Source organism: Elgaria multicarinata, chromosome 7 (genome assembly GCF_023053635.1).
Source record: "Elgaria multicarinata webbii isolate HBS135686 ecotype San Diego chromosome 7, rElgMul1.1.pri, whole genome shotgun sequence".
NCBI classification, from domain to species: Eukaryota; Metazoa; Chordata; class Lepidosauria; order Squamata; family Anguidae; genus Elgaria; species Elgaria multicarinata.
Genome location: NC_086177.1, coordinates 15,519,756 through 15,541,968, shown reverse-complemented (window position 1 = coordinate 15,541,968; position 22,213 = coordinate 15,519,756). Strand labels below are relative to the sequence as shown.

Here is a 22,213-nt window from a genome sequence, read left to right as displayed (position 1 = left end):
GCCATAATGTTTAGCTCAAAATGCTTAACCACTGTGGCTTAGCGTATTGTCTGAACAGGGCCATTGGGGGCTACTTTACTGAATGAAGGCTGGAAGACTCAGGCCACACCCTTAGCCCTTTTATTATTGCTTGAATGCTCAGAGTGGGTAAACAGGCAGTGACAGGAAAGAGCAGCAGCAGCAACAGTGCCATAAAGCACCAAAGGTTGGCCCCGTAGTGGAACATGGATATTAGCAGGTGCCTGATGATGCCTAGAATCGTAGAATTAGAAGGGACCTTGGAGGTCATCTAATAAATGCAGGGTCTACAATGAAGAATGCTGGACCCTCCCGCATACATCCACGTTGCTATGATCCATTTGCTAAAGTTGCTGCATAGATTTGTACACCCCGAGAACACACCGACATGGCAATGTCTGCAGAGGTGCCATAGCTTGGTGGTGGAGCACAAGCTTTGGATACAAAAAGTCCCAGGTTAAATCTCTGATACCTTCAACTAAAAGGAAAAAGAGCTGCTGCCAGCCAGAGTAGACAGTACTGAGCTTGAAGGATTGATGATCCTACTACCAACCTAGACGTGATGTGGGAAGGATCTCCTCTGGGTATGTGTGTATGGAATAATTAACAGCTTCCATGTGGCTGCTTTGAATATCAGAGAAGTAGTGCTGGGAAATAATTAGCAGTGCTAATTTATAATTAAAAATTAGTTGTGCTGGGAAATAGCAGCTTCCATGCAGTCGCTTTGAATATAAGAGACGTAGAGCTGGCAGGGCAGTTTATTTATTTAGAATATTTATATACCGCTCCCCATTGAAAAATTTGGGAGCGGTGTACAAGGTAAAGGGCAGTTAACCCTTTACCTCTGTGCTGTGTCCCCCTGATCTAAATCACTCCCCCCCAACCCCCTTTGCAACACTGCTCTTTGTCTCCACAGGGAGCATCCGCATACGGTAAGCCTTCCTATGGCAGTCCCCATGTTAAATTGAGAGTCATATCTGGAGGAAGGGAAATACTATTAGAAGAACTTGAGGAACTCGAGGACTGAACAGTCTGATGCAAAATTGTCACGCTATGTTTGGCTTGCAGGTCTATGATCGGATCCTTTGCATTTCCTCTCGAGAGGGTGAGACAATTGAACTGGAAAAGCCTGTAATGGCAGAAGGTAATGTAGAGGTTTGGCTTAATTCCCTCTTGAAGGAGTCCCAGGCCTCGCTGCATCTTGTGATTCGACAGGCGGCTGCAAGTATTCAGGAAGCGGACTTCCAGCTAATTGAATTTCTTTCTTCTTTCCCCGCCCAGGCAAGTTTCTTCCTTAAACAAAACAAGGAGGAGAATGAAGGTTGCAATTTTTTGCAATTTGTTTGATTAAAAAAAAAAAGTGGTTTGTATTACTGAATATAAAATTACATTTGCCAGGAAGTCTCTCCAGTATCCACTCCAGTGGTTACTTGGGAGACTTTCTCCATTAAGTACATTAAGGCTAAACTACCAATACATATTTAACTGAGGAACTGTAGTTTTTCTTTAGATCTTAACTCAGCTTTTGGGTTCTTGGGAAATAACACTTCATACACTGGTAACCTCCAATGTATAGGGACATCAAGGTTGTTGTTTTTTTAAAAAAACACACACCTAAAAAAACTTTGTGTGGAGGAGAAGTTTAATGATTCTCTCCCCCACTGAATTCCTGAAAATAATTGCCGTCCTGCACAGCAAATAGCAATAATAATAAAAAGTTCCTAGTGTTGCTAATGGGATTTTTTCCTCTATTGCTGTTTGCAACATGTGGAAGAACCTAAATTTTCAGGATTGTGGCAGGGGTGGGAAAAATTAAACCTGCCCCCCATGTAGTGGTCCAGATCCAGATCTCCTGCTGCAAACTTGTTTTTAATTGAAAGATAAATCCCATTGATGTTGCTGCAAGGTACACATTTCACATTACCTGTAGTAATGTGCCCAGAGAGAGAGAGAGAGAACTTTCTTTTACTCTGATGGCGCTTTTCTCCCTGTACTCCCATCCCAGGCGTTTGTAGCAGTGTGGTTGTGTCGGTCTGCCTGTAAGCTGGCTGCAGTGCATCATTTCTGGCCTGGTCATGTTTAACTCTGGCTGAAGTTCTTATGATGCAGCACAGCTGCTAAACCATGCGTCACCTTGCACCCCCTTCAATTCTTTGACAGGATCAATTAGGGCTGGTGCAGATATGATGATCATGGGTAAGGTATTGGGAACAGGGCGCAGTTCACCTGCTTTTCTCCATAGCTGCTCCCTTGTCAAATAAGAATATTCCGTAGCCTCTTCCCATCTGCTGTAGCCGTCTTTAAGGCTTATGTCTACCCTGACTTCAACTGTGGGTAAAGCCAAACAAGGTTCACTGTTAATTAGTCTTTGAGAAACTGGCTTTAAATAATGATTAGCAACAAACCCTTGGAGCTAATTTGAGTCTACATGGCTACGGCTGGACAGAGGAGAGGCTTGGGGCAGGAGATTTCAACCCTGCACTCCACTCTAAATCCCTTAGGCATGGATTTAAACTCATTAAGTTAAACTTAATAAGCAAATGGGGTTTGGAAAGGTTGACTACTTGAACACTGCATTTCCCTTCCCTTAAGGTTGGCTTGCTGGGAATTCAGATGATCTGGACACGAGATGCTGAGGAAGCTTTGACAAATGCAAAGTATGACAAGAAAATAATGCAGAAAACCAATCAGTTTTTCTTGGACCTTCTGAACACTCTGATCGACATGACGACGAAGGATCTGAGTCCCATGGAGCGCATTAAATATGAGACACTAATCACAATTCATGTGCACCAAAGGGACATATTTGATGACCTGGTAAAATGACTTTTTATTCATTTAAATAGCCACCAGAGAAAGGCAGACAAGTGTTTATTAATGTGTGTGTGTTTTCTATATGTTTATTCAATATAACCATCTGGGCCCAAAGATCTCCTTGGGGCTGTCTTCACTGACCAGTCCTGGTACTGTTTTTATCTTGGCTCTGTGTTCACTTCAATTTGCCCCAGGAGTATTGTCTTGGGGCTGCCTATACAGCGCTGAGTTGCCGCTTTCTTAAGCAAAATTATTATTATTATTATTATTATTATTATTATTATTATTATTATTATTTTATATAGCACCATCTATGTACATGGTGCTGTACAGCGTAAAACAGTAAATAGCAAGACCCTGCCGCATAGGCTTACATTCTATTAAAATCATAGTAGAGCGATAAGGAGGGGAAGAGAATGCAAACAGGCACTGGGTAGGGTAAACAGGCGCAGAGTAGGGTAAAACGCACTTTCTCTGCAGTGGGGTGGCGATGGCTAATCCCAACACTGAGGGAGGGTTCAGGGTTTCCAGCAGCCATTGGCATGCCATGCACGCCCTCTGCCTGGGTGGACAGCAGCCAATCAGGGGTCACCAGGAATGCCTCCGCCACGACTTCAGAGCTAAGATAGACAGCAGATGCATCGTACTTGCCTTGCTCCAGGAAAAAAAGTTGGTGTAAGTCTGACTTTTGAAAGCAGCAGCTTCACAGGAAAGCCCCATAGTGGCTGTGAGGTGGCTGCTGTGTTGTATAATTGACACAGCGCCACCTCACAGCCACCATGGGGTTTTCATACTGTCTAGGCAGCCCCTTGGTAGCTAAAGCGTTGCTGTCTCTTTTCAACGGTATCATTAGACCTGTCTCTTGTTACTCTTAGTAACAGCTACCCAAGTAACCCTGAGGCAGATCTACACCAAGCAGAATATAATGCTTTGTAAATGTTTTGAAAACGGTATATGGAATGTGCTCTGGGGCCAAACAGTTGTCAATACTGTTATAAACCATTATAAATAACTTAGATCCTGCCCTGTTCTCAGCAACTGTGCCTGTTACGTTCAGCTGTATAACCCTGGTCTCTTTGTTGTGCTCCTTCTGTTCACCAGTTTGGAATCTGTTCTAGATGTGGAGTGATATACAAATATTGTAAATAAATAGAATAATAAAGACAATCATCTCAAGGTTTTTTTTTTCTACACAGTGAGCCCTCTATAATCTTTTCTCTCTCCCTACTCCCACTGTCTAGAAAGTCTCGTTTGCAAAGAAAGACAGGGCTGCTACAGCTTTAATAGCTGTGTATAGAACAGGGAATTTGAGTGGGAATAGTCCATATAGGAATGAGAAAATGGCACATGTTGAAAAACCTCTGTTTCAAACCATGGGGCAGATCTGGCCCTCCTGGGGCTCCAAACCGGCCTTCTGGATTTCCCTAGATGGCTCCGCCCTCTTCATCTGGCCCTGCCCCTTCTCCCAGACAACCAATTGCTTTGTGCCTTCCAGGCTTTTGTGCAGTTTTTCTCCCCATGCTGAAAGGTTAAACTGCCTCTCCTAAAGCGTAGTTCAGAAGACACCATGGCTTTAACCACAGTGGTTGAGCCAGAAAACCAGGCTGTGTTCAGAATATACCTTAAACCATGGCTTTAACCAAAGCGAATAAGGCCTTTTGCTTTATTCACCATGGTTAAAACCATGGTTTAAGTGTCTTCTGAACACAGCTTGGCTTTCTGGTTTAACTACTGTGGTTAAAGCCATGGTTTAAGGTGTCTTCTGAATGGGGTCACTGACAGTAAGAGCTTTAAGCTACAATAGGCCAGCATTTTTGGCACCACCCCTTTTGCCTTTGGCCCCACCCACCACTGGAATGCGGCCCTCGAGAGCATCTCTGAAACGGAATGTGGCCTTTTGGCTGAAAGAGGTTCCCCACGCCTCTGGTTTAAACATACAAGATCTTTGACCATGTCTGCATCTGGTCAATTGAACTGCCTGAGATACTGTTAACTGTCATCCATTGAATGATTTGGCAAAGTGACAATAATTTTAGAGAAGGCTAAAATGGGGTTTGGATCATGGAAAATGATGCTCCCTATAAACATGTAAAACCAGTGTTTTAAATGTTGTGAGCCAGTCCAGTGTAGTGGCTAGAGATTCAGACTAGGAGCTGGGAGACCTGGGTTCAAATTCTCACCCAGCCATGAAGCTCACTGGGTAACCTTCAGTCTAACTTATTTCATGGGGTTGTTGTGAGATTAAAAGGTGAGGCAATAACTCTGAGCTCCTTGGAGGAAGGGCAGGAGATACAGATGTGTGTAGGGTGACCATATGGAAAGGAGGACAGGGCTTGTGTAACTTTTAACAGTTGCACAGAAAAGAGAGTTTCAGCAGGTGCCATTTGTATGCATGCAGCACCTGGTGAAATTCCCTCTTCATCACAAAAGTTAAAGCGGCAGGAACCCTGCCCTCTTCCATATCTGGTCACTCTAGTATAGCTCCTGCAGCTTTAACTGTTGCGATGAAGAGGGAATTTCACCAGGTGCGGCATGCATACAAATGACACCTGCCAAAATTCCCTTTTCTATGCAACTGTCAAAGATACAGGAGCCCTGTCCTCCTTTCCATATGGTCACCCGAGATGTGTGTGCATGTATATCTATATCACAGTAAACTTTAAACTTTTACATCCCCTGGGGCTATTTTCCAGACAGTAATTTGGGGGCTATTAAGTTTATCACTTGTGTCCAGATTTGTTTCTGTTTTTACAAGTCCCTGCTTCTTAACGATGAATCGAATGCATGCCAGGCCAGCTATTTATACAGCTCTTGATATCGCATGATCTCTTCTCTCCAGTGTCGTATGCACATCAAGAGTCCTACAGATTTTGAGTGGCTGAAGCAATGTCGATTTTATTTCAATGAGGACGCAGACAAGATGATGATTAACATCACCGACGTGGCCTTCACGTATCAGAACGAATTCTTAGGATGTACAGATAGGCTTGTCATCACACCTCTCACAGACAGGTGAGAAATACTTAGGTCATTAAACTGCTTGAATAATTATATAATCTGTTGCTAATTTCATTCCCCAGCTGCTTATTTAGGAGTCTTAAGGAACAATCCTATGCAGGTTTATTCAGAGCAAAGCCCTTACAACTCTCAGTATTCCCCAGCCAGCCCTTATTCTGTCTTGCTTAGTGGAATATTAACTTCACGGCTTGTATGGTTTGGAAACCAAGGCACAAAAGAGATTGTTGGGAAACTTCTAGTGCATTCACATTACTTTTCTGTGGAAGCTAAAGACACCCCCTGGAATTGCTGTGTAGGGTTGCTGCTTTCAGCATAGATTCGATGAATTCTGAAAGAGGGAGAAGAGGGTTGGACCACCAGACTCCAAATGTCCACCTGTAGGATCCATTTCAGTTTGAACATCAGACCATCTAGGGTTCATATGATGCATATGTGCTGAGGGGAATTATTGACAGATGGGATTTTTGTGTTAGTTAAAACAAAATGATTAAAATTTATTTTTAAAAGTTCACAAGCTTTGTTTCAAATAAAACATTTAAAAACCTTTTTGAAACCTCCCATCCAATCCTTTCACTCATTCACGTACACACTTTTCTTTCTCTCACACAATCACTCTTGAGCTTTCTTTATTATCTGTATTGATTAATATTAAAATATTAATATTAATATAAAAAACTGCCATCTTGGCCCTGTGGGGAAGAAGAAGGACCGAGGGGACAGGAGCAGGCAGAAGTAACATCGGGGCCTGCTCCTGCTGGACTCTTCCCCCCCCTTCACAGGGCAAACTGCCATCTTGGCCCTGTGGGGAAGAAGAAGGACCGAGGGGACAGGAGCAGGCAGAAGTAACATCGGGGCCTGCTCCTGCTGGACTCTTCCCCCCCCCACAGGGCAAACTGCCATCTTGGCCCTGTGGGGAAGAAGAAGGACCGAGGGGACAGGAGCAGGCAGAAGTAACATCGGGGCCTGCTCCTGCTGGACTCTTCCCCCCCCTCCACAGGGCAAACTGCCATCTTGGCCCTGTGGGGAAGAAGAAGGACCGAGGGGACAGGAGCAGGCAGAAGTAACATCGGGGCCTGCTCCTGCTGGACTCTTCCCCCCCCCTCCACAGGGCAAACTGCCATCTTGGCCCTGTGGGGAAGAAGAAGGACCGAGGGGACAGGAGCAGGCAGAAGTAACATCGGGGCCTGCTCCTGCTGGACTCTCCCCCCCCCCACAGGGCAAACTGCCATCTTGGCCCTGTGGGGAAGAAGAAGGACCGAGGGGACAGGAGCAGGCAGAAGTAACATCGGGGCCTGCTCCTGCTGGACTCTTCCCCCCCCCTCCACAGGGCAAACTGCCATCTTGGCCCTGTGGGGAAGAAGAAGGACCGAGGGGACAGGAGCAGGCAGAAGTAACATCGGGGCCTGCTCCTGCTGGACTCTCCCCCCCCCCACAGGGCAAACTGCCATCTTGGCCCTGTGGGGAAGAAGAAGGACCGAGGGGACAGGAGCAGGCAGAAGTAACATCGGGGCCTGCTCCTGCTGGACTCTTCCCCCCCCCTCCACAGGGCAAACTGCCATCTTGGCCCTGTGGGGAAGAAGAAGGACCGAGGGGACAGGAGCAGGCAGAAGTAACATCGGGGCCTGCTCCTGCTGGACTCTTCCCCCCCCCACAGGGCAAACTGCCATCTTGGCCCTGTGGGGAAGAAGAAGGACCGAGGGGACAGGAGCAGGCAGAAGTAACATCGGGGCCTGCTCCTGCTGGACTCTTCCCCCCCCTCCACAGGGCAAACTGCCATCTTGGCCCTGTGGGGAAGAAGAAGGACCGAGGGGACAGGAGCAGGCAGAAGTAACATCGGGGCCTGCTCCTGCTGGACTCTCCCCCCCCCCACAGGGCAAACTGCCATCTTGGCCCTGTGGGGAAGAAGAAGGACCGAGGGGACAGGAGCAGGCAGAAGTAACATCGGGGCCTGCTCCTGCTGGACTCTTCCCCCCCCTCCACAGGGCAAACTGCCATCTTGGCCCTGTGGGGAAGAAGAAGGACCGAGGGGACAGGAGCAGGCAGAAGTAACATCGGGGCCTGCTCCTGCTGGACTCTTCCCCCCCCCTCCACAGGGCAAACTGCCATCTTGGCCCTGTGGGGAAGAAGAAGGACCGAGGGGACAGGAGCAGGCAGAAGTAACATCGGGGCCTGCTCCTGCTGGACTCTCCTCCCCCCCCACAGGGCAAACTGCCATCTTGGCCCTGTGGGGAAGAAGAAGGACCGAGGGGACAGGAGCAGGCAGAAGTAACATCGGGGCCTGCTCCTGCTGGACTCTTCCCCCCCCCTCCACAGGGCAAACTGCCATCTTGGCCCTGTGGGGAAGAAGAAGGACCGAGGGGACAGGAGCAGGCAGAAGTAACATTGGGGCCTGCTCCTGCTGGACTCTTCCCCCCCCCCACAGGGCAAACTGCCATCTTGGCCCTGTGGGGAAGAAGAAGGACCGAGGGGACAGGAGCAGGCAGAAGTAACATCGGGGCCTGCTCCTGCTGGACTCTTCCCCCCCCCTCCACAGGGCAAACTGCCATCTTGGCCCTGTGGGGAAGAAGAAGGACCGAGGGGACAGGAGCAGGCAGAAGTAACATCGGGGCCTGCTCCTGCTGGACTCTCTCTCGCTCTCGCTCTTTCTCTCTCCTCCCTCCCTCCCTCCTGGACTCCTTTTCCTTGTGTGTCATGTCTTTATTAGACTGTAAGCCTGAGGGCAGGGACTGTCTTTTTTGCTAAGTGTAAGCCGCTCCGAGAGCCTTTTTTGGCTGAGGAGCGGGGTATAAGTATGATAAATAAAAATAATAAATAATAATATGCATCAACTATGTGCACACCACACTCCAAAGTCACCGCTCTCTACACTGAACTTCAAATTTCCCAGAACTTAAGTCCTCTAAACACAGAGTGCACTAAAGACTCTCAGAGTACCTAAAAAGTCTCTCACAATCCCCTCAGTCCTTCCCTTATATATCACTCCTCCCCCTCCCAAGACATTCTAACTCCGCCCACTCAGGCCAACATTCTAAACTCACCACAGACTTACAAACTGCAGACATACATTTGGGAACTGACTTGTGGGGTGTAACGCCACGTATTCCCCCCTTTTTTTAACCCACCCCCTGAGTATGGGGCTGGTTTAATACCTGGACCTGTACATAGGGTTTGGGAAATAAAATGGTTAAACATTTATACATAACAATTAATAGCAATACCAATATATATACATACAAACCTCTTGGAAAATCAAACAAGTTAAAAGAACCACATTTTTATTAGCCCACTTTTTGGCTCCAATTTTAAAGTCCAGGAGCATCACAATGTCCACAACAAAGTCTCACTTTACTGGTGAATTGGACGATTCCTGGCGAGACAGTCCATCCACGATGATGTTCTCTCGACCCGCCACATGCTGGATCTCTGCGTTGAAGTCTTGGATCCGCCACGACCACCGCTGCAAAAGTTGGTTGTGGCTTTTCATGGATTGCAGCCACAACAGCGCTCGATGATCTGTTTGCAGGACAAACCGCTGTCCCCACACGTATGGCTTGACTTTGTCCATAGCCCAAACGATGGCTAAACACTCTTTTTGGACAGTAGAATAGTTTCTTTCTCTCTGTGTCAACTTCCTGCTGAAATAGGCCATGGGATGGTTCACATTGTCCAGTGTCTGCAAAAGTACCGCTCCCACTCCGACCTCCGAAGCGTCTGTGGCCAGAATAAACTCCTTTTCAAAGTTGGGTGCCACTAATATTGGTGCAGTGCATAATGCCTGTTTGAAAAGATCAAACGACTTCTGGCATTGCTCTGTCCACACCACTTTCTCTGTTTTCTGTTTTTGGGTTAGTTCATGCAGGGGTGCAGCCATTTCTCCAAAGCCTTGGATAAATCGGCGGTAGTACCCTGATGTTCCCAGGAAGGCACTCACTTGCTTCTTAGTAGTGGGAATGGGCCAGCTATTAATTGCCTCTACTTTGCTGATTATTGGGGCAAGGGTCCCACTCCCCACTCGATGACCTAGGTAAGTCACCTGAGGTTTCCCAAACTGGCACTTGGTAGCTTTTAAATTAAGACCTGCTACCTCTATAGCATCCAACACCTTCCTTAGATGGATTAAATGATCGGGAAGGGATTGACTAAAAATGGCAATATCATCAATGTAAACTCTGACATCCCTTTTAGAACTTCATTGATTAGCCTCTGAAAGGAGGAGGGGCTACTTTTTAGCCCAAAAGGGAGTACTAAAAATTCAAACAAGCCTTCTGAGGTGATGAAAGCTGTTTTCTCCCGAGATCCCTCTTCTAGACCCATCTGCCAAAAGCCTTTGCACAGTTCTAGGGTGGATATGACCTGCGCAGAACTTAATTGGTCTAGAAGGGTGTCCATTCTTGGCATGGGGTAGGGATCGAGGGTAGTAATTTTATTTATTTTTCTAAAGTCAATGCAAAACCTAATGGACCCATCGGGTTTGGTGACAAGGACAATAGTAGACGCCCAGGGGCTACGATGGCTGAATAACCCCCAGTTCTAACATATCCTGGATCTCCTCTTTGACTGCTTCCAAAACTCTCCCATTCACCCTGTAAGCCTACGACCTAATGGGGGTGGGTGGGTCCCAGTCTTGATCTCATGTTTTATAATGTTTGTTTGCCCTGGTTTGGAGCTGAACAGGTGGGAATATAAAAATCCCCAAATGGCCTCCCTCCCCACCGGAGAGGTGTTGCTGTCCCACTTAATGCTTTCAATGCCACCCTCCTCTTTACTCTCCATCAATAAATCTGGTTCACTTAGATTTTCATCTGGGGAGGTGCATGAAATTTGATAAATTGGGATGGTGCGCTCATAATAAGGTTTCAACATATTAATATGCACAACCTTCAATTTTTCCACACCTGGCACTTCTAGTCGATAAGTAGTGGGATCAGTTTTATCCCAAATAATGTAAGGTACCTCCCAACCAGCCTCAAACTGATTATTCTTTTTGGGTAAGAAGACCATGACCTTATCTCCTATTTCAAAGTTCCTGGCTCTAGCTTTTTTGTCATACCAAGTTTTCTGCTTGGTTTGGGCTTTGGCCAAATTTGTGTGTGCCAGCTCCATAACTTCCCTCATGTCATTTTGAAGGCTCAAAACATAATTTACTATGGATTCTTTCTCTTCTAATTCTCCCTCCCAGCTTTTCCTCATAATACTTAAGGGACCACGTACATTCCTCCCCATCATTAGTTCAAACAGTGAGAATCCAGTGGAGTTTTGGGGAATTTCCCTAAAAGCGAAGAGAAAGTAGGGCAATTTTTTGTCCCAGTCAAAGGGATGGTCTGCCACATAGGTCTTAATCATCTGCTTAATGGTGCCATTAAATTTTTCAAATAGCCAATTTGTTTGGGGGTGGAAAGCAGTAGTTGTTATATGTTTGACACCGCAACACCTCCACAAACATCTCATTTCATCAGAGAGAAAAGCTGAGCCTTGATCACACAAAATTTCATGGGGGAAACCCAAGCGACAAAAGATTTTTAATAGGGCTTCTACTACTGACAAGGCATCAACATTTCGAAGGGCTTCAGCATCCGGGAACCTTGTGGCAAAATCTATAATGCTCAATAGAAACCTTTCCTTCGTCTGTGTAGGTCTAGGGAAGGGTCCTACTAGGTCCAGTCCTATCCTAAAAAAGGGTTGGTTGATAAGTGGTAGGGGATTTAGGGGAGCCTTGACCCTGTCCCCACTTTTCCCCACCCTCTGGCAGCTCTCACAGGACTTGCAAAACTCTGTGACTTCTCTAGAAATATTCGGCCAGTAATAATTAGCCATCAACCTTTTCCAGGTTTTACCTATCCCCATGTGGCCTGCCAAAAAGGAGTCGTGAGCTAATTTCAGCAGCTGGTCCCTATATGGTTTTGGTACCACAAGCTGCTTTTCAGCCCCCCAACTTCCTTGTTTCTTCCTGGGCAGCCACTTTCGGTATAGGAGTCCCCGATCCCAGAAAACCTGCTCTTTCTGAGTGTCACTAGAAGAGGTTTCTTGTGCTTCAACTTTGGATCTTAAAACTTCCAAGCTGGGATCATTTCCTGTGTGTAAAGCAAACATGGAATCAGTTGTTGCAACGATGTTTCCTGGCTCAGCAGTTCCTTCAGCTGGGTTGCTAGGCAACTGCAGAGGCATGCCTTCAGCATCTCCAGATTTGCTACAATTGCTTGACAAGCCCTCCACTGCTGCTTGTGAGCGTGTAATAATAAAAACTTTTCTACCTTCTAACCCCATGATATCAGTACCTAGGATTAGAGGTTCTTCCTGACAGGAATTAACACCCAAAATACAATTCCCTGTGACTCCCCTCCATGTAACTTCCATCTCAGCTACAGGAATTTCAATTATGGGCCCTGTCACAGGTTTGATGTTAATTTTTCTGTGAGGAATAATCTCCTCACTCATTACAAGTTCTGCTCTAATTAGAGATAAATGAGCTCCAGTATCTAGAATAGCTTTATGCCTCCTTCCATTTATGAGAACATCTTCCCACAAAGATTTATCTTATTCTTTCATTTCTCCCCACACCAATGTGAAACACTGAGAACTTTGGGGATGTTCAGCATCTTCATTTATATCTACTCTCCTTACTGAGGTACTTTTCTCTTTCTCTTCTCTCAGCCTGGGACATTGTGGTCTAATATGCCCCACCAACCCACAATGATGACATGTGAGGTCTGTTTTTCCAAACAGAGGTTTGGTGGTGTTTCCCGCCATTTCCGTTGGCAACTGATTTTTATTTACCTCAGCTTCTTTTTTACCCCCTTTAAGGTTTATACCCTGGTTTAATATTATTTTCTTTAGTAGACTTGCTGGTCATATTTAAGGAAAATTGATCAGCCAGGGAAGCTGCATCTTGATAAGTCTTTGGATCTTGATCTCTCATAAGCAATCTTATATCCTGAGGGATTTGAAAAATTAATTGGTCTTTAATCATCAGATCAACTAAATCTTGTTTGGTTTTCACTTCAGCGCAGGTGATCCATTTCTCAAAATGATCCGCTAACTTGTGTCCCAACTCCACAAAAGATTTGGATGACACAGCATTAAGGCTTCTAAATTTCTTCCGGAAATACTCAGGCCCATAGCGAAATCTTTTATAAACTGCTGTTTTAAATGAGGCAAAATCTAAAGCTTCCCCCACAGGAAAACTGTTATAAATTTCTGCCAGGTCTCCCTTGATCAAGTTAGGGATAAACTTCATGTAATCTTGTGGCTTTACTTCCCACATCATGGCTGCCTTTTCAAAGGTATTGAAGAAAATTTGGGGATCTTGTCCCTCAATATAAGGGGTAAAATCTTTAGGAGATAATTTGGGAGGTCTAGCCCCTTTCTCAATTCTCCTCTGATCTTCCCACTCAAATTTTCTCTTTTCCAAAGCAATTCGTTCTAGCTCTCAATCTTTTTCTCTCAGCTTTTCTTGTTGTTCCAACTCAGATCTCTTCAACTCTCTATCAGCCTCCTGCTGTTTTCCTTGTTGTTTAATCTTTTCTAATTCAAGTTATCTGTGCTGTTTTAATTTCTCTCTTTCTAGCTCCATGTATTGAGGAGACATTTCTATAGGCACTTGCCTCAGAGGATTTACCTCAGTTTCATCTGCAGCATGAACTCTGTAATATTCTATAAGAGCCCATTTCATTTCATCAACAGTCTTTCCTTCAGTTGGCAAATTTAAATGTTTACATCTGTCTGTCAGGGCATCTTTCTTCAACCCTAAAATCTCCATCATTATCAGACAGAGACTTAACCTTAATAAATAAAATGGTACTGCGAGTTTTTTCAGTTGAGGTCAGGTGTGTTAAACTTGATATTTTATAATATGTATCTCACCACAGACAAAAAAATATCCTGTCAGAGAATTGTATCAGCTCAAACTCGGACTTAGATAATATGTAACTTTCACAGCTAAGGACCTCAGAGGTGCTTTACAGTAACCACCCTCTGTCCTGTTCACAAATAAAATCCTTTTTGACTTCTGTCACTATAAATGAACAGAGTCTACTTCAGATCCCGACGCTGCCACCACTTACTATGCCACAACACAGGCTCTGAACACCAAGCCTGGCCGCGGCTACTCTCTGCTCACCATACATTGATGGTGCTATATAAATAAATAATAATAATAATAAGCACCACCACTTGATACGCCTGAGGCAAGGGATAAAAACCACCTTCCTCCAGACTATGTGGAGAAAGGGGTTAAATGGACAAGGATTTCAATATATAAAATAAAACACTGTGAGTTATATGTGCTGAAGGGAATTATTGACAGGGTGGGTGTTAAATGAGTAAACTTCAGATGTTAAATACCAAACAGACACATGGGATTTTTGTGATAGTTAAAACAATTAAAATTTATTTTTAAAAGTTCACAAGCTTTGTTTCAAATAAAACATTTAAAAACCTTTTTGAAACCTCTCATCCAATCCTTTCACTCATTCACATACACGCTTTTCTTTCTCTCACACAATCACTCTTGAGCTTTCTTTATTATCTGTATTGATTAATATACATCAACTATGTGCACACCACACTCCAAAGTCACCACTCTCTACACTGAACTTCAAATTTCCCGGAACTTAAGTACTCTAAACACAGAGAGCACTAAAGACTCTCAGAGTACCTAAAAAGTCTCTCACAATCCCCTCAGTCATTCCCTTATATATCACTCCTCCCCCTCCCAAGACATTCTAACTCCGCCCACTCAGGCCAACAATCTAAACTCACCACAGACTTACAAACTGCAGACATACCTTTGGGAACTGACTTGTGGGGTGTAATGCCACAGGGCTGCTTCATTATATATGTCGATTTTTGACTAGAATAAATGTTGCTGCAACAGCCTGCAAGAAAGGATGCTCCCCTTTTACACTGGTTTCTTCATTTAACTGCTGTACCCAGAAATGCTTTTTTCCTGTTCCTAGGAATGCTTTCCTCATACCTTAGGATTCTTCCTTTGTAATTCATGTAACTAACGTTTAAGGCTGCAATTTTTGCGTTTTGCTCACCTGCAAGAGCAGTTAGATGGTGACCACAGGTGAAAGGCCTTCTTGGTAGTGGCCCCACCCCTTTGCAATAAGTTGCCATTGGGGGTTCATCGTGTTCCACCATTCTAGGCTTTTATTTTAATCCAGCCTTCTTCTGATATGTTCACTCCTGTTGTGTGTTTTTTATTGCTGGTTTTGTTGTTGGTTTTTATTGCAATTTTTATTGCATTCTTACTATTTTATTGTGTTTTATCGCTTTTAATATGGTGTCAGTTTTATGTGTTTCATCACCCCCTTGGGAGGGTTTCTGCCCTGAAAGGCAGCCAAGAAATAGTTTAAATAAATAAATAAATAAAATAGATAAATAGCACTTGAGAATGAATGGTCATGAAGTTCCTTTGCTTGTAGGTGTTACATTACTTTAGCTCAAGCCTTAGGTATGAGCATGGGAGGAGCACCGGCGGGACCAGCAGGAACTGGCAAAACCGAAACCACGAAAGACATGGGAAGGTGCCTCGGAAAATATGTTGTGGTCTTCAATTGTTCTGACCAGATGGATTTTCGAGGACTGGGGAGAATATTTAAAGGTCAGGATGTCTTCTGCTCTGGAAACGGCCACCATTTTGAAAGATCCAGTGTTCAGCTCCAAGTAGCGATGTACTGAATATGTGTTAGCTGTTGCCATTGGGGGTGAAAACAAGAGATTTAGAATAGATACTTGTTTAAAACTTTAATAATTTAATTTCATTGCTTCATCTTTCTTATGTGTTTTTTTTTTGTAATTGTATTTTTGTTTTGTTTATTTATTTATTTATTGCATTTATATCCCGTCTTTTTTTCCTCCAAGGAACCCAAGACTGCATACATAATCCTCCTCCTCTCCATTTTATCCTCACAACAACAACCCGGTGAGGTAGGTTGGGCTGAGAGTCTGTGACTGGCCCAAAGTCACCCAGTGAGTTTCCATGGCCGAGTGGGGACTAGGACCCAGATCTCCCAACTCCCAGTCCAACACTTTAGCCACTACACCACACTGGCTCTTATGTTATATTTTAACCATTTTGACATACGCCCCCTCCTCCCGGAGAACTTTGGCTATGGGGTGGCATAGAAATACTGCAAATAAATAAATGGATACGTGCAGGAAATTTCCAATCCCAACTTCTGGGGAAATATCTACGACTCCTCCGCTGTTTTCTCAGTTGGTGTTGGATGACATTGTGCACATTTAATAAAGGAATTTTCACTAACATGAAAATCATCAGTCCTGTGAGTTTGTGCTTCTGGCTCATAGGATGATGCTATTCTCAACTGTGTCTAATGTCTTTGATTTGAATTGGTTCTGGGTTAATTATTTCTAATGGTTGCATTACATAGCAGATGCAGGCAGTAACATGGGTTGTTATAAGTAGTTAGGGAAAATGTAGATGGCCTCATAGAACCCTAAAGTTGGAAGGAAGCAAAGACCTTCTAGTTCAGAAACCTGCCCAATATGATAACAACCCACCTGCTCCTCCCAGCCAACTTATACAACATCAAGAGAGCCAGGGTGATGTAGTCATTAGAGTGTTGGACTAGGACTGAGGAGATCTGGGTTCTAGTCCCCACTCAGCCATGGAAGCTCACTGGGTGACTTGGGGCCAATCACTGACCCTCAGCCTAACCTACCTCACAGGGTTGTTGTTGTGAGGATAAAATGGAGAGGGAGGAGGATCACGTACACTGTTTTGGGCTCCTTGGAGGAAAGGCAGGATATAACTGTAACAAATAAATAAATAATAAATAAACCACCTTAGACTCTAAAAGTCTATTTTCTCTGACGGGATCACAAGCATCTGGAGTTGAGCTCCACTTTTGAGACCTCCTTCACTGGACTTGCTTTGAGTTAACTTTTGTTAATCCTTGGAAGCACTGTGGGTCGCGCCGTCCTTGTCATCTAATCAGTGTTTTCTCCTTTTCACCTAAGCTTTTTCTTCCCTTTGATATAAGGTCTTGCTCAGTCTGGGTCCTGGGGCTGCTTTGACGAGTTTAACCGCATTGATCTGCCAGTGTTATCCGTTGCTGCACAGCAAATTGCAATAGTTCTGACATGTAAGAAGGAGCGCAAGAAGAATTTCATCTTTACGGATGGCGATAATGTAGAAATGAATCCTGAATTTGGACTTTTTTTGACAATGGTAAGCCCTTGCAGCCTCTGTGGTTGAATTCATGAAATGCATGTCAGAGTGAAGCTTGCCTAGAAATACCACCCAATACAAGAAGTCTCGCCCTATCCAGAACAGCCCTCCCCAACCTGGTGCCTCCCAGATGTTTGACTTTAACACCTATCATCCCAGGTCATTGGCCATGCTGGATGCGGCTGATGAGAGTTGGAGTCCAAAACACCCGAAGGACACCAAGTTGGGTAGAACCACATAAAATCTCTGCCATAGTGTTGGGAAAACCAATCTGTATCTTCTTGGTTGTGCAGTTCTCTACAGCTGTGCTGCAGGCACAGAAAATATTCTGAGGATGTACATAGAATAAGATGTAGGTTTCAGAAAAAGAGCTGCTGGCATGTTCCAGGATCAACATTTGATTGGTTCAAATTGAGCACTGGTTGCCCATTAGAAATCTTCCGTTGATTTTTGCACAATCTTGGAGTCATAAATTATGATGCTTCATTCATTCATTCCTTTTAGATCATAAACAATGTAGTTGTTAGAATAACCAGATGTAGAGGATCTGCTACTTTATTGAAAGGAAATCTATGCCATCTTTCCTTTGTATTGTAAATTTGGATTTTCAGGTCACAGGGTTGGATACAAAGATCTCCTTCCACTCACGGAAAGCTCGTTTCCAACTTAGTGGAAGAGCATCATGTAAGAAAAGTGATTGGCCGAATCCAGAGGCGTTCTTGTATTTTTACAAGCTCTAGTGTGAGACTTTGCATTAGTTCTTTCTCAAGATCTTTTTATGGCAAACTGGTTTATATGCTACTGCCTTTGTTTTCTGTGCACTGGAATGCAACCATGTGTACCTTGGGGCACTGCATTGTGAGAAGTGTTCCACTAGTTCCTGGGACAACATTAATGCCTGCAGTGGCAGCATGTGGAGGTTCATCGGTTGAAGGAAGGATGAGAATTTAAATCCATTTCTGTGCAAACAGGCCACAGCTTTCTGTGCTACTGCCAACATTCATTGCCATTGGTAGAGCATTAAGCAAGTCATCCAAGAGCCCAACCTGGCTGCTGGGACAAACTTTGGGAAATGGTGTGGTTGAAGGTGACAAATGATCCCTGGCCCTAGGGATATATGAAAACTTTGTTTTAGTTTGCAAGTCATCCAAACTTGCTCTGTTTGCAATCTTGAACGTGAGCACAAATGGGAGTCCACTTTTCAAAAGTTGTCTGCACATTCCCAAACTTGTGATTGTTTGAAAAGCGCATATGTTTTTGAAAAAATGTGCACAGAGACGCACACTTCCGTTGTTCAAAATCTGCACTGTCCCCATTCAAACAAACTGAAAAGCAGGTTACAAACCAAAGTGGGAGCAATTGGAACCAAGCTTCGAAGTGAAGTTTGGAGAATTTTGGCAAGCTTGAATATCTCTGATTCTCTCATCCTTAACTGGCCCGTGAGATCTGTCAACCAAAGCCTCTTAAAGAGGGGGTGCTCCCCAGTGCGCTGGGGACTTGACCTCTCACGTTCCTTGACTGTGGCATTTGCCTAACAACTAAGTGCTCATCCAGTTGTGACAAATGTAGTTTGAAAACAAAATGGCAGCAAAGAGCGATCCAGAAAGTGTTTGCTATAGTTGAGGAAGGGAAAACCTCCATCTCCCATATGCAAAAATGGTTGTCAGGTAACATTTCCTCCTGGTCTCATTAAGCAGCAACCAACAAAAACCCATAGCAAGATGGAAAGTGCATGCAGGAGGGAATCAATTGGGATGAAAGAGGGAAGCCCACACCAACACAAAGGCTTGGCCTCAGTTAGGACATGTAATGGAAGGGCAGACCAAAGGAAAGAGGCACTGCAATCTAATCAAGCCGGCTCCACTGCTAAAACAGACTGGATTACTGAGCACATGGGACAGCCCGTAGGCACAATGCCCAGGCCAATGGGCCTGAAAGCTGGGAGGCCAAAGTCACCCTCCCTGCCCTATGCTCTACTGGCCTTGGGCAGAAAAGTGCTCCTGCCAAAAGGTGGGGAGCTTGGCTTCCCCTTCTGCTCATGGTTGTTTGGATGGGTGCCCATAATATGTCTGCGCCTATTACATAAGTATCATTTTGGAACATTTTTTTCTGATGCAAAGTGTAAAATTCAGCTCGTTTGGCCCTTTTGCTTGCTTTTCCAGCCCGAATAGCGTAATGCTGTAAAGGAAGATAAACCTTCTATGAACTATTGAAAAGTGACATATTTCTATGTAGGGAACATGTGGGAAAGGGATTGGGATTTTTAGGGCCATTTCCTGAGAGAGGTGAGGATATTGGATGTCGGTTTACAAATCCACATGCCTGCCCTGCATGAAAAGATGAACTTGTAAGGGAAATTCTGAGAAATTTGCCTGTTAAGCAAATTCAGAAGACACCTTAAACCATGGCTTTAACCATGGTGGTTAAGCCAGAAAGCCAGGCTGTGTTCAGAAGACATCTTAAATAGGACTGTGCACGGACTCCCCAATCTGCTTCGTGGCCCAATCCGGAAAATCCAGATCGGGCCCGATCTTCTTCGTGCCGCTCCGCCTGTCTCCCGCTCCGCGGAGCGAGATCCGGCTTCGCCGTCGTCGCTACATGGACGGCGGCAGTGGCAGCGGCGCAAGATAAGCCACCCCCGCCCCCTTACCTGCATCTGTCACGGGCTTCAATTGGGGCCCCAGTTGAAGCCGGAAGAGGCGTCGGCCTTCACTTCTGCCTTCATCCGGGGCCTTAATTGAAGCCCGCGACGGATGCAGGTAAGCGTCTCTCCTCCCTGCTCTCTTACCTGCCGCCGCCGCCGCATGGATGACGGTGCCAGCGGCGCCAGGTAGGCCAGCCCCCCCGCCCCCTTACCTGCATCCGTCACGGGCTTCAATTGAGACCCCGGTTGAAGCTGGAAGAGGCCTCGGCCCTCACTTCCACCTTCAACCGGGGCCTCAATTGAAGCCCGCGATGGAGGCAGGTAAGCGTCCCTCCTCCCTGCTCCCTTACCTGGTGCCACAACCACCACCGCCTCATGGATGGCGGTGCCAGGTAAGCCAGCCCCCCGCCCCCTTACCTGCAGGCGACGCTCTGGATTGTGGCGATCCTCTTCACCTCGATCCGCAGCCCCCCTGACTCTCTTCGCCTCCACCTTTTCCGGAGGCGAATTCGGCCGCCTCGCTCCTGCTTCTCTGAACAGAAGAGAAGCGGAGCACATCCCTAATCTTAAACCATGGCTTTAACCACTTTTTGCTTTATTCACCATGGTTAAGGCCATGGTTTGAGGTGTCTTCTGAATGGGGTCACTGAGACCGTTGTGAAGGGGCATGAACTGATAAATGTCTGTTCAACCAGAACCCTGGGTATGCTGGCCGTCAAGAGCTTCCTGAAAACCTGAAGATCAACTTCCGCTCAGTGGCAATGATGGTTCCTGATCGGCAGATCATTATCCGTGTCAAACTGGCCAGCTGTGGCTTCATTGATAACATTGTGCTTGCAAGGAAGTTCTTTACCCTGTACAAACTCTGCGAAGAGCAGTTATCGAAGCAGGTAGGAGGGGTTGTATTTTATGCAAAACTTTGTTCTACCAATAAGCTGAAGAACCAGCAGCTTTCGTTAATGCTGGCGGCAGCAGCATAGGTGTTGGATTATTATGATTATAATTATTGTTTTAGTATTTACTCAATTTGTATCCCACTGATATACAAAATGCCCTAGATGGGTAATGTTGGTAGTGCTATAAAATATCCATGAGCTTTAGTATCTCTTTGTGGTGGTGGTGGTGGTATTTTGATGCCCAAGGAATAGCGCACGATGGAATTTTGAAACTTTTACTCCACCTGGAACGTACCAGTGTTCTGGCCGGAGAGAATTTAAAAGAAAATAGGAGAGGAGGAGGATTATGAGCTGTGCCCTGGGCTCTTTGGAGGAAAGGCGGGATATAAATAAAATAAAACATAAACATTAAAAATAAATAAAAGACATGCTTCCTCTAAAGTTGAATATATTCCTTTGAGATTTTGTTTTAAATGTGACCTTTATGCAGGTGTGCACCAGAGCTGGTAACATGAAACGATTATATGACAGGGAATGAACAATTATTTTTATATGTCTCTCTATTGTCTTGGACAAAAATATTTTTTTCAGCTTTTTGTAATACTTCAGCATTAATAGAGGCCAGTATAAAAGCTAGGTTTCCAAGTGAGGGCAGAACTAGACCCAATACTCAGGGCTACCACTTAAAATGGCAACCTCATTTCAAAGTCCTCCTTGTCTCCATTGTAACATACAGTATTGGAAGTGCAGGACATAGTTTTCCATGCCTGCTCCACATACTGCTGCTTCTGGGGCTGGAAATGCATGTGATATCACACATTTCAATTACTACACGTTATAGGCAAGAGGGGTTGCCATTTTTTATTGGTAGGCCCGTGTTCTCTATACTGTTTGGTTCCAACCTAAGAGAGGTGTATTTTCTGGGTCCGATTTCTGTTGTCATAGGAATGTGCAAGCCATTGAATTGCGTGGAATTTTGAATTGCCTAGAACTCTGAAATTCATTCTAATATTTCTTCAAAATATTAGAATGCGTTTTTCCATCATTGGTGCAATCTTGTACCGGAAAGCCCTTACATGTTTAAGGTTTGAACACATGAATACTATGATGAAATGGGGTGGGGGGCGGGAGATTCCACGGCATACCAGTAGAAGACAGGTTGTGTGTTTGTGGCGAGCCAGTTCCAGAAGGCATAGCACATTATGTATTTGACTGTCCCTTATATACAGATATAAGAAAAAGTTATTTGGAGCCTTTTCTTTAAAGAAAGTGAAATATAGGGGTGCTAAGGAAAAACTGTTATTTATTACATTCATCTGACCCATATATGATACAAAGGGTTGCACTATTTGCAGTAAAAGCTAATAGATGTCGAGTAAAGTTGTTAGATACTATAGATGTGAATTGTTATAAAGATTCAGAGATATAAATGTAATGTCATTGAGAAGTAATTAAAGGTTTCTGTATGTCTGCTGTGCTCCCATTTTACTATCATTTCAGTAATGCATGTTACATATTTGATAGTTCTGTAATTTTAACCATAATTTTTACCATATGTAGTATAGTAAAATGTCAAGTTTGTATGTGTTGCAACGATCTGTGGATTGAGCAAAAAACCACAGATTTATC

The 22,213-nt window shown here is 44.7% G+C and overlaps 1 protein-coding gene across 1 annotated transcript in view; it reads left to right on the top strand.

Annotated features, from left to right (window-relative positions):
* Nucleotides 1-22,213, top strand: part of DNAH5 (dynein axonemal heavy chain 5) — a 190,999-nt gene that overhangs the window by 84,047 nt on the left and 84,739 nt on the right. Inside the window, exons 33-38 of the mRNA XM_063130232.1 lie at nt 1,087-1,299; nt 2,611-2,835; nt 5,672-5,844; nt 15,276-15,454; nt 16,857-17,044; nt 20,384-20,578. Of these exons, the coding sequence (XP_062986302.1) occupies nt 1,087-1,299; nt 2,611-2,835; nt 5,672-5,844; nt 15,276-15,454; nt 16,857-17,044; nt 20,384-20,578 (1,173 nt within the window). The remainder of the gene's footprint in view (nt 1-1,086; nt 1,300-2,610; nt 2,836-5,671; nt 5,845-15,275; nt 15,455-16,856; nt 17,045-20,383; nt 20,579-22,213) is intronic.